Consider the following 12234-nt stretch of genomic DNA (forward strand, 5'->3'; position numbering starts at 1 on the left):
CAGTCCTCACTAACTGAAGTGCTAAAGAGGCTGATATTCAAAGGCTACAAGGTGAAAACTCAGTGGCTCTTGTTTAAGAGTAATGGTAAATGGGGACACGTACCAATAAACACCACCATTCCATACCATCCAAAATGGTAAAGCAACTTACACAGGATTTCCCCCACATCACCATTAAGAATTATACCACCTCTAAACTAAAGGGATGTCAAAAGACAGTTTTTAAGGATGGCGACAGGAGGCTCTGAGGCTTAGGCTCAATCGTCAGCCCTTGCTTCCACTGAATCAAAGATTCTGTGTTACTCCACATCCTAAAACACCCAGCTCAGTGGCCAGAAATCAAGGTCTGGTTTTCTTTTCTCCCATTTCCTACATAGACAATATGGTGCAACTAGGATTGATAGTTCAAAGTATCTTCCCAGCACTCTCAATGTCACACCAGTTTTGCATTAATGTTACCTTCACAATAACAACACCTTCTGCCTGCCTGTGAAACAAGGTCTAGCAGCAGCAACTCACTCAGTTTTAGAATTATTTTGAAGTGGAATGTCACTAGTCATTTGCTGCTGCTGAGCTTGCACAATCAGGTGGAGCTGTCTCTTTGCAATGGCTGTGTTTAAATCCCACAGAAACTCCAACAGCTTGCCCTGGAGGAGAATCTCCATGGGCACGAACTGCAGAACCTGCTGGGGAGAGTCTGTGTCCAGCAAGGAGCTCAGCAGTGTATGCAGATGCTGCAGGTACTCCACAGCCGGCGCGGGGAGGCCTCGGTAACCAACGCACAGCAAAGCGGCGCCGCTCCTCAGGGGCTCCCGGGAGGTTGGACATGCAAACGTGATGCTCCTGAAACAGCAGTGCAGGATGAAGACCAGGCCAGCTGTGAAGCGTGTCAGGCAGGAGAGAACAGGCAAAACCAATGCATCTCCCACTGCCAGCTGGGCCAACGAATGCAGAACACACTCCAAAAGCTGCTGCTGGTACTTGGGTTCTCCATCATAAAGCAAAGAGAAGCTGAAAGTCAGCAGCGTGGCTGAGTCCATGGGCTTTATTTCCATGCTGGGCTGGCTTTCTGTGTCACAGAGGGACGGAAAGCCCACCACAAGGCACTTGAATTGGTCACTACAACTTTCATTTAGAACTTCCTGATGGCACCTGGAAAGATCAGACACTTTTGCCAGTATGAGTTCCCCAGTAAGAACTTCACAAGAGTGACAAGGCTGCAGCATCAATCTGCTTTTCAGTCTCCCCCGACCCAACTCCTTCATTGCTTCACTAAGATTTTCCAAGACCTGAACATCACAAAATGGAGAACACTTTACCCTTGGCAATCTTTTTCCTTCCAAAATGTACCAAAAGCTACATTCAAGGTTAGAAAGTGATCCTTCTAGGATGCACGTGTTCCCAGCATTATTTAAACTATGTTCCTCAGTGCAGTGATTAAAATAGCCCTTTGCCACTTTATCATTCCACGTCAGGGTTTCCATCATTTTCCTTTCATTGTATGTACTAAAATACTTGTTTCTTTGCCCAAACCACTTTGCATTCATGCTGCAACCAGCCTGGGATTTCTTGACAAGCCAGTTATTTCTGCCAATGGGTTTCATGTGAAACCTTTGCATGAAGAACTCTACCGCACAGTCTCTTAACTTGTTCAGTTTCATCTGCTCTGCTTCTTCCATGCACTCAAAGAGACGGATGTTCTCAGAGATAGTCTCTACCTGGCACTTGTGGAAGAACATGCAACACTCTTCATGTGTTTTAAGGAATGATTCTGGTAGTGCATGCTGGGGGAAAAGGGCTTTGTTGACTATTTCTGTTCCGAAGTTCTGTGTCATTTTAGGAAGAAGCCGATGAAGGCTTTCTCTGCCCATATAGCGAAGACAAACCACATAGGCCTCTGAGTTTCCAGCTTTGCTGGTGGCTGGTTTAAAGACATGGACCTCCTCAAAAGAGCAGTTTAGCAGAAAGAGCAGATTGATAGAACAGTGTTCAAACAGAGTGAACATCTTCAAAACAAAGGATCCTCCAGTGCCCAGGATCATTAAAGCAGTGATTGTTTCACAGTAGTGAAGGGGTGAGACGAGAGCTTCCTGCTCACCTGGGTTTCCCTGGCAATCAAAGCTGCCATCAGCAGTTACCAAGTGAACTGTGGTCATACCGCTCACAAAGTTCTGAAGTCCTGTTAGATGTCTTAATGTCATCACATCCCCAGTGTTATCTGGGCCAAAGTACCACCACGGTAACGTATTTGCTATCAGACGGTCATCCATGATCATCATAAGGGTGTCATTAGCTTCATGATAAGGGTTTAGAGTATTAGCTACCCAATTCCAATGGCAAGGGACATGGTGGGACTTCAAGTAGTGGTTAAGGCTGGCTATAAAAGCTCCAGGTGCTTCACAGAGGTGGACAGAATTCAGTTCTCCGTCCTGAAGAGCTTCTTTGGGGAGAAGAGAAAAACTGCACAGGATCTCATGAAATTTACACCATGCTTGGGTACAGAGCTCAGCACTCACAGATTTCTTCACATGAGATATTATTTTCCCTGCTTTATTGGTAAACGAGGTGTGCTGATGCCAGTCCTCCAGGTTCTTATCACTCAGTTGGTTCTTCACTTCATTCATTGAGTCCTTCAGAGCCAGGAGTGAGTGAAATTCCATGTGATCACATGTAAAAGCATTGCTGGGATCTGGCAGTTTCCATTCATCATTCACTGGCTTAGCATAAGTAAACTTCTTCGCAAAGAGCTTCTCAATTTCAGAAAGAATTTCAGGACTAAACTTTTCAAGGTTGGTCTTCTGGTCAACATAAGGCTGCTTACATTTATCCATTCTTGGGTGGATTCACAACCTGGACAACAGCAGGGGAGAAGAAACTATGTCATTCCAATCATACCAGTATAGAAATAGGAAAAGCTTTTTATAAAAAATAAAAACGTATCCTGCTTAACCTCTGTATTCCAGAACAGGAGAGAAATGCTTCATGGACTCATACACCACTGAGGAAAGTAAATGAGGGCTACCCTAAATAAGGCCATTTGGAAATCAGGAAGGTCACCAGTTCAGTTGCCCTTCCTGCTATTTACACAGCAAGTGAAGAAGAGTTGGCTGGTGCTTGACCCTTTACTGACTAGGAATACTCTATTTACTTTATAGGTATAAACACTTAAATACAAATCTTTCTCTCAGTCACAAGACAGAACACACCACAAGCTCTCCAAGTTCAGAAAGTGGCCCACAAATCTTATCACCTGATTATGGCAGTATCTATATGAGAGCTCAAAGTACGGAGGGTGGGGTGGCCACAAGTAAAGGCAGCTTTGAGAGGGAGCACAGCTACTGCTCCTCCAATTTCTGAAGTGGGAACAACCCTCCCACCTCTTCCACCAGAAGCAGCATGATGCTGGGGGACCACCTCATTGGCACCCTCGAGAACTGCCCCTCAGATGAAGGGCCCTGGAGAGATGTTGGACACCAGGCTGTGAAAAAAACCCCTTTTCTCTGCTCAGCATTACTGCTCTTTGCCAGATGCAAAGCCTTATGCCTTCCTTTAATGACTGAAAAAACTGTGATACATTTGAAGTGAAAGGACTTGGTTGCAGCTGTGGTCAATGGGAACGTGTGCTTGATGTTAAAGAAGAACGTAGTGCCAAGTGTTGTGCTGCGAGTGGGTAAAGGCTGACAAATAAGAGCACACTCCACACAAAGCTAACAAGGCTGCTGCCATCTGCTCCACCGCTCAGCACAAAGCACACACACGGCACAAGTGACAGGCACTAACCAGAAATCAGCCAGCCAGCAATTTATTCCAAACTAAAATGTTCATTTAGGCAAAATAATCCAACCAAAATTACCACCTGAGATAGGAGATCTCTCAGCCTATCATTTTAACCATCCCCCAAACCCCCCCCATTCTCTCAAAAGCAAAATACAATGACCTTAAGTGTTACATAACATTTCAGTTTGAGAAAATATTGGATTAAAATTGAAAGAGCTGAAAAACTTTGGAAACAATGGCCAACCTTAGCACTTTATTCTTCCCCTTGAACCCATGCAGTATCTTAGGCCACAGCCCACATCTGTCTCCCCTTAATTACCATCAGCCCTCTGAGGAGAGGCACATGGTCACACACACAGCTGAGGTTTCATCTTGCCTTCCCCCAGTCCAAGGCCTTTCAATGGGCAGGTTTAATTTCACTGTCCTCTATACAGATATGCTCTGGCTTTAATCTCATCTTTTCTCATAGGATGTTCTGGGGGAGGAGGAAAACTAAGAGAAACACAGACCACTGTGCCCTGGACTAGTTTCTTTCATTTTAAACACCAACTCTGAGTACGGGCTTTTAATTACAGCTCACCCCAGTTACTCATAGGAGAGGTCTGGGTTGGAAGGGACCTTAAAAGACCATCTCATTCCAGCCCCCCTGCCACGGGCAGGGACACCTTCCACTAGACAAGGTAGTTCAGAGCTCCATCCAGCCTAGCCTTGGACACTTCCAGGGATGAGGAAGCCACAGCTTCCCTGGGCAACCTGTATCAGGACCTTACCACCCTCACAGGGAAGAACCTCTTCCTAACATGTAATCGAAATCTCTCCTATTTTCGTTTAAAACCGTTCCCCCTCACCACCCCCCCCCCCCCCACGCCCATCTGCTTGTAAAAAGTTACTCTCCCTCTTTTGTGTAAGCCTCCTTTAAGTACTGAAAGGGGCTCTAAAGTCTCCCCGGAGCATTCTCCAAGGCTGAACAACCCCAGCTCTCTTAGCCTATCCCAGAGGTACTGCAGCCACAATACTAACAAGTTCAATCCTAAATCCAAGCTCACTCAGCGCATAGCAAGAACAGGCAATCGCCTGCTTTTTCATCATCATTTCCAGCCCCATTCCGGCCGGGACTGGACTCTGGGCTCGCCCCACTGCGCAGCTCCTCACCCATCCCCGCGCTCCGCTTCCCGCCCGCCGCCGCAGCGCGGCCCGGCCGCTTCCCTCCGCCCCGGCCGCTCGTAGCGCTGCGCCCGCCCGAGGCGCCTCCCCGCGCCGCCCGCTCCCTACGCGAGGCCGCGGCTGCAGCACGGCCCAGAGCCGCTCCCGCTCTTACCCGGCGGGAGCGCGCCCGGGCCGGCCCCTCGCCCGCCGCCCGGCACGCCCTCTCCTCGGGCGGCACCGCCCTGGCCCGGGCCGGGAGGGTTCCTGCGCGGGGACTTTGTCATCAGCACTGGGCAAGGTTCGCAGCTGGGACGGCGGAAGGGCAGCCGAGTCCCGTGTGCCCCGTGAAGGCTGCACAGGCCGGACAGGCGGCAGCGCGGTTAATCGGCTCCATTTCCTAAACAGGAGCTTAAGAGCGGCTGCTTCTCACGAGGAAAGGGGCGCAGAGGAGCCGCCTCCCAGCAGCGGGGCAGCCCAGCAGGACAGCATTGCTAGGAGTTACCCATGCAGCACTTACCACGCGCTAACACTGACAGGTTGCTCAGGAAGAAAAGAGGAGAAAAGCTTTGTTGGGATGTGTGGCCACCCGCTGGAGAGGGAGGGCTGGGGCTCAGTGCCCTGTGTGTTTTTCCCCCACGCCCTGGGCTGCCTGCCCTGGGAGCCTGAGCCAAGCGCCATTGTCTCCCAGCCCTGCCGAGGCCACGGCTCAGCACACGCTGGGTCTCCGGAGTCAGCAGTGATGCTCCTCCAGAGCTTGCTTTGCCGTCTGTAACCCACAAGGCAGGTACTTAAGAAGACTCTTCACATAATAACTCACTGCTGCCCTTTCTAAATCCCCAGGAGACTTGCTACACCCAGCTTGGGTTAGCAGGAGGCAAGAGCCTTGAAATATTAACAGAGTCATAATGAGCATCACCAAGCATCCATTGCAGCATCCCTGGCAACATGCAGACACATTAGACAGCAAAACAGCATCTAATCTGCACACGGAAGCAGGAGGGTCAAAGCATATTCATTATTACAGTAGACAGCAGGTGCAAGTTGCTCCCCAGACTTTAAATATTGTGGGGATTTTCCTATATGCAGGTTCAGGAATGTGGCACTCACCAGCCCTTGTGGGAACAAATAGTCAACAATGGAACATGAGTAAGCAGAAATCCTTTTGCTTTAATACCAGGCTTCCTGCTATTGATTTTTGCACTCTCACATATTCTTCATGAAGCTCAATCCAGTCCTAAGCCAGAAGTAGTTTTGGTACAGAAATTCAGTGCTATCAGAACTAGGCACTCCAGAACTGATAACTTGGGAAAATTTTGCTTGAAGCCCAGTAACTGAAAAAAAAAAAACCCTTTACATGTCTATCATGAGGATATAATAATGTATACGTAAGTGATCTTTTCTCCTGCTCTAGGTCCGTGAGAGAATTTATATGTTAAAGTCATAACTGAACACAGAGATCTATAACCAGACAACTTTCCTCCCCTCTTTTAAACTACTTGCTTGTTTTCTAAAATGAAGCTAAATTACTACAAAATAGAAAAAATTGTAAGTATAGAAAAAGCCCAAACTAAAACTCTTTAAATCCCTTGGGGGGGGGGGGGGGGAAGAGAGAATGTATTTTTCAAGCCAAAACTGTCATATTGACCCCTAATAGTGGTGTAACAAAAAGGTACATACTAGCTACCTCATCAGAAAGAAGTTTCACCTAATGAGAAAGAGCTGAGGTGCAGATGGAAGATTTCTATGTCTGTCTCAATGCCTCTTCAGCCTTTGACTGGCCCATTGGAAAATCACCTTTATTCAACCAACATCTTTGGCTATGTAAAAGTAGAGCGAGAGCTGGGGCAAATGAATGAAAACAGATGGGCAGCTGGTGAAGTGAGGAGCTGAGAGTGTGGAGCTGGGGTTGTGGTGGATTCTCCAGTGCCTGGTCTGGTCTCTCTTCATTGTACAGGGCACACAGTAATGGCATTGCTAAAATCTTGTCATTAGCTCATGAGAATTTAAAGTTAATGGGCAGGTCAAAGATATGTTACAGTCTGAAATGTTTGTGTCTTGCATTTGTAATATCTCTGATATCTCCAGTGGTGCTGTGATGTTTTGTTTGCCTTCCTTTTGTTGTTTTTGTGTGCTCACACACCAGCCACAAGGTTTACACTGACTGACTTCTGTGGGCCATAGGTAATTAAAGCATAGAGTTTAAGGGTTGATTCTTTAAAATTTCTTCTTAAATACATCACTTTTCACATTTTCTTGGGTTCTTGAGTGTTTGGATAACACTACCAAGAGGACAGCTACAATTCAGCTAGTTGGGGAAAGTGGAATGTAAGCAAGACTTGACCTTTGCATTTCTACCCTGCCAGGCTTTTACAGTAGCTTGCAGCTTCTCAGTGTTACACTCCCCAGGACTCCTGAAGATAAGGCTCTTCCAAATCACAGGAGAGAACAATTCATCACTGAGCACATGACAGCACAAGAGTCCTAGCTAAAATAAATGTGATTGAATAGCATGCTGAAGAAATATGTGATGCTTTTTCTGAAATTAAACTCCTAACTCAGCTTGGGAGCTTCAGGATCCTCCTATGTTTTCTGAAATCTCTTCAAGTTAAAGCAGAAATTTGAGTAGACACTTCTGTCTTATGCAAAATATTCTCTTTTTGTTTGTTTGTTGGTTTGGTTTTTTGGGTCTATGTAAGATACTTGACATGAGAACATAGCACTTTCTTCCTGCATTAGTCCTGCTCCTATGGAGCTAAACTTTTATGAGCTGATCAACAGCTGATATTTTCCCAATCAGACCATAACCTGTGTGCACAGCTGTGGCACCAGCAGCCCCAGATGGAAGCATCTGTCTTTAAGGGAATATTGGGCAGTTAAACACAGGAAGTTAAACATCTCATTAAGAACAAAGTAGTCTTGTTTATGCCCCTGACTTTTTTTTTTTTTTTTTTTTTGGTAGATATATGGTATAACTCTACTCTGTGATGGAGCTGGGGAGTATTGCTGGAGTATTTCTATCATACTGGATGTGCCTGAAGTTGTCTGGGAAGACTGTGCTGAACCATGGAAGAAACTTCATCAATTCCATGGGATACCCAGTACTTCTCACCCTGCTTCTAAATTCAATCCCAAAACCACATAATTTTGCACCAGATGTCACCATGGTTTATCTATCACTGTGCCAGATGCAAGATATTTGTGAATTGGGGTGATAGTGTTGGTGTGGCAGAGCAGTTGAGAGAAGGTTCTCAGTCAGACATGAGAAGAACCATCCACAGTGATTATGTGGATGATTGTGATTAGATTTATTGCTAATACAGTATCTAAACTTTGCCGGTGAGGTATCTCAATCACAACATCTATTGCAATGTGGTGCCTGATGCTGGGACAGCTGGTTGCCCTTAATGAAGTGGGTTTCCATTGCCTTGAGGCCTGATCTGTAAGGGTCATTCTTGTTCTGCTTCTGGCTTGCAGTCCAAAGTCAGGCAGATTTTTGTTTCACTTTCATCACCAGAGGAATTGCAGCCACTATCTGCTACAAGGAAAGTGAGTTGAGAAACTCCAGTAAACAGTGTCTAATGTAGCCAGTTAGTAACATGATGTACAATTGTCTAACCTTTGCTTCTTTAATCAAAAATCACTGAAATGAAGGGGAAAGCCTATCGACTATTCAATAATATGTTATTATTGCACCACAAACAAGATAATGAGGAAGCATTGATCCTGTTGGAGCAGCACGAATACATCCTGACAGACCACGGCTACAAGTGGTAGCATGTTCACCTACTGACCTCCAGAAAGCAGTGTTTTCCAAAGGGGGCTTTGGGGAAGTGAGGACATGGTTCTGAGACCTACTGAAAGGTCTGGCATCAAGTTCCACTGTGTGAAAGTATTATCAATTATTGAAGAGGAAACCGGACCACAGAGCAGGATAAACTTTGGTCCTGTGTTGTTTTGATACACGTAAGTGGCATTCCTAGGGAGAAATCATATTCTTCATATGGAGAAGCATATTGGAGCCCCAGGCCAGCAGCTGGCTGTGGTGCAGGATATGAATTGCATTTACCTGTGTTGAATAGGGAAATATACCTATTGTCAAGAATTCTTAGTGATACATGAGCTGTGTAATTTAATTATCTGAGAATTGTTTTCATCTGTGACAGGCCTAAAAGCATTTCTTCCTTATTCTTTATAATTTTTAGTTCAAGTTATTTGTGCTTATTTTAGGGCATAGGGGTACCTGGCCTTTTGTAGTCTCTAGTCCACCAGGATCTGTGGTTTCTTTTCCACTTATCCTCACTAAAGGGTTGTTTCAGCCCTCCACCACACTTTCCCCTCTGAGCTCTCTGATTTTTTGCCTGCCTCAAAGCACTTCCACATTGAAAAGCCCATCCATTCATCCCAAGCCTGACATACTGCTGATCCCTGGTTGTGTTGTTTGTATCCCTTCAGAAGGTAGAGCTCCTTTCCCTCAAATCCCAAAATTATCCTTCTTTATACTCTCTGTCTGAGTTCCTTGCCACAGATGCTTTTGCTTCCACAAACTCCCATAGCCACAACCCCAGTCTTATCCTTTGCTGTTTGATATGTCTCCTAGAGCTGGAAGATGGAAGTGTTGGCTGGTATTAGGACATCTCTGCTCTTTTACTGATTCCTGTGGTATCATTTATTCACTGATTTTGTCAAGCTGCTTCCTCTTTCTGCTTGAGTCTTACAAAGATGGTGAGGTTTTACAGAGCAGGCATACAATTTGTGAGTGCTATGGCTTCTTCCCTGCCTGTAAACATCATTAAACCCCTTACATTAACTGATCTCTGCCCTAAAACCCTTTTCCCACCACCCTCACAGGAGGGCTATTTAGGACTGCACATTTTGGGCAGCTGGAAGCTTTTTTCTGACGTCTGGCCTAACTGAACACGCATCTCCTCGGTTTCCTGCTGCCTGTCTTAAGTTTCTGTATCTCTCCTGCCTCCATGGCAACATTTTCAGGCTGTCATGGAAGCATTGCTTTGCTCTCATTTTGCTCAGCTAACCATGACAGGCTCTTTGAATGTCTGGTTTTCTGTTCCCCTGGCCAACCCTTTGCTGCATTCACTGTGGTCAGAGGTCTCTTTTCTGTCGATGTACAATGAGCAGCACGCACACCACTCCAGGCAGATCTTGCTAGAGATTGTTATTAAAATGATCTATTGAGGAATAACTTTTCTGGTATATAATTTGATTTTATTTATCTTTCTTGTGGCTAGTAACACTCTAGTGGCTGTCTAGGCTAGCCAGTGTACAGAAAATAATGAGTTTCCCCAACAAAGCCTTTCCAAATTGCTGCAAAAATCCTGATTAATTCTTGGCATTTAGTATTTTTTTAATCAAACCTGGAATGTGTGCTTTCGGTAGTCAGCAGAAAAGCGAAATCTTTCCAAGCTTTACCCATTTCACCTTCCTCCAAAACACTGAGGCACAATCCTGGCTTTTTTAAGTATGAGAGAACAGGGAGAAATGCCCCTTAGTAAGTGAGCACTGCACCTATAAGGGCATGGTAATGCCTGTAGGGCTTTGGGGGGGATAGTTTCTTGTGGACTAGGCTGTCCCCCCTCTGTAGACACCCTGTGAATATTTCTGCAGCTCAGTTCCCCTTCCCAGAAGAGTGATGTGCAATATGTGTGAGAAGACTGCAAGATAATTTGATACTGTGATAATGTCAGCACACAGGGAAGTGGAGACTTACCCTAAAGCATTAATTAAATGTTTTGATGAAATGCTTGCAAAATACTTCACGATGCTTCTTTAGATGGAAATTGCTGTAGGAATGTACAGCATTGTTAGAAAATGATTTCAGGTGATTGTATCTGCATCCTGTAGCAGTTGAAGTTCTCGCTACAGAAGCAGGGCTTGAATGACAGCCAAGGCAGTAAAATCAGGACTATAGATACAAATTGCTGCAGACACATACAGACAGAGACGACTGAGATTCTTTCAGGACAGAAGACTCTCAATACTTTTTTTCAGCATTATGCAATCTATTCAATACCTTCTTTTTCTAGATAGATCTGATTTGGAGTATTCCCTGCGGTCTAATTGGCATGCGTGCCCTCAGTGCTCAAATTAATTTTGTCCTAGTAGGGTGAACGTTTATCTCGTACTTGTCCAGCCAATGCAGCATTACAGGTTAAAACTCAAGTAATTTCTGTTGCTGTTAAATAACAGACACTGCAGAAAGATAGATAAAATGGTCCCTTTTTGATAATCCTGTTTTCCATGTAAATCCAAAGTAGGAAGGAGATTGTCTTAGATGAGAGCAAATTGGGAAGAGCTCTCAGGCTGTCTGATCTCTCTTGTCTGCTTTTCAAAAAAAGAATCAGATTAATGAACGTAATCAGATTAAGGCTGAAGAGGGGAACATATCTGGGGGGCATCAGAACTCCGCTGATACCAACAAACTATATGGAAAATCAACGTTGCGGGCCTAACATTGCTCTTTAATTTAATTTAATGGCAGCAGATAATGGGTTTCAAAGAAGTCCTGAGTACTGGCAAGAGGAGCCTGGACTTCCAGAGGGCAGAAGGACTTGAGGGAGCTGGGAAGTGGCTCTAAGACCCTGAGTTTGGGTGAATGTTGCTTGGGGCAATGATGACTTGCAGAGTCGTTTGGCACACTGGCTCACAGCCAAGCAGTGTGGGCCCTCTTTGGGCACAGGATTTGGTGCAGTTAAATCTACCTAAAACCATCTCTGCTCTCAGTCTGCTGTGTTTTGTACAGAAAAACAATGCTGAAAAAAAAGGAGGACATACCTAGAATAGGCAGAAGCAGAGATGGCCAGGATTCGGAAATACAAGAATGAGAATGACAAAAAGGAGACATATCTGAAAAATGAGGGGAAACATGGTAAAAACAGAGTTAGAAAGAGGGCATAGAAGGGAAAATGATTTATGGAGCAATATTAGATCCTTAATGTTGATTTTTCTACTGCCTCCAGCAAACTGAGAGCAAGATGCACCATGCCAATGCAGCAATGTACTGCTGGGTCCTGAAGTGGCAGCACCCCACCTGCTTGTCTCTGTAGAAGAGGCATTTTAAGCTTTCTAAGAGAAAGTAAGAAAGAAATGAAAGTGTGAACATGAGGGAGAAAGGGAGAAGGTCAAGAACTTGAGGAGAAAGGGCCCTCGTTATGTTTTTTCTTCAGATCCATTTTCTATTTCTTCAGTGCCAACTGTATTTTTCAACAAATAAAACAGAATTGGATGTTTAAATTCTGCTGGTTGTTGCAGACTCCCAGCCTGTGCTGGCATCGAGGCCAACAATGAGTTTCTGCT

At 45.2% G+C, this 12234-nt stretch overlaps 1 protein-coding gene across 1 annotated transcript; it reads right to left on the reverse strand.

Moving 5' to 3' along the window:
* Nucleotides 1–303: 303 nt before the first annotated feature.
* CMTR2 (cap methyltransferase 2) lies at nucleotides 304–5052 on the reverse strand. Its single transcript, XM_082289882.1, has 2 exons — nucleotides 4930–5052; nucleotides 304–2850 (listed from the first exon to the last, which is right to left on the reverse strand). Exon 2 carries the CDS (start codon nucleotides 2829–2831, stop codon nucleotides 516–518), a length of 2316 nt encoding a protein of 771 aa, XP_082146008.1. The 5' UTR covers nucleotides 2832–2850; nucleotides 4930–5052; the 3' UTR covers nucleotides 304–515.
* Between the last annotated feature and the right edge of the window lie 7182 nt (nucleotides 5053–12234).

This window comes from Coloeus monedula, assembly GCF_965178545.1.
Source record: "Coloeus monedula genome assembly, chromosome: 13".
Classification (NCBI taxonomy): Eukaryota; Metazoa; Chordata; class Aves; order Passeriformes; family Corvidae; genus Coloeus; species Coloeus monedula.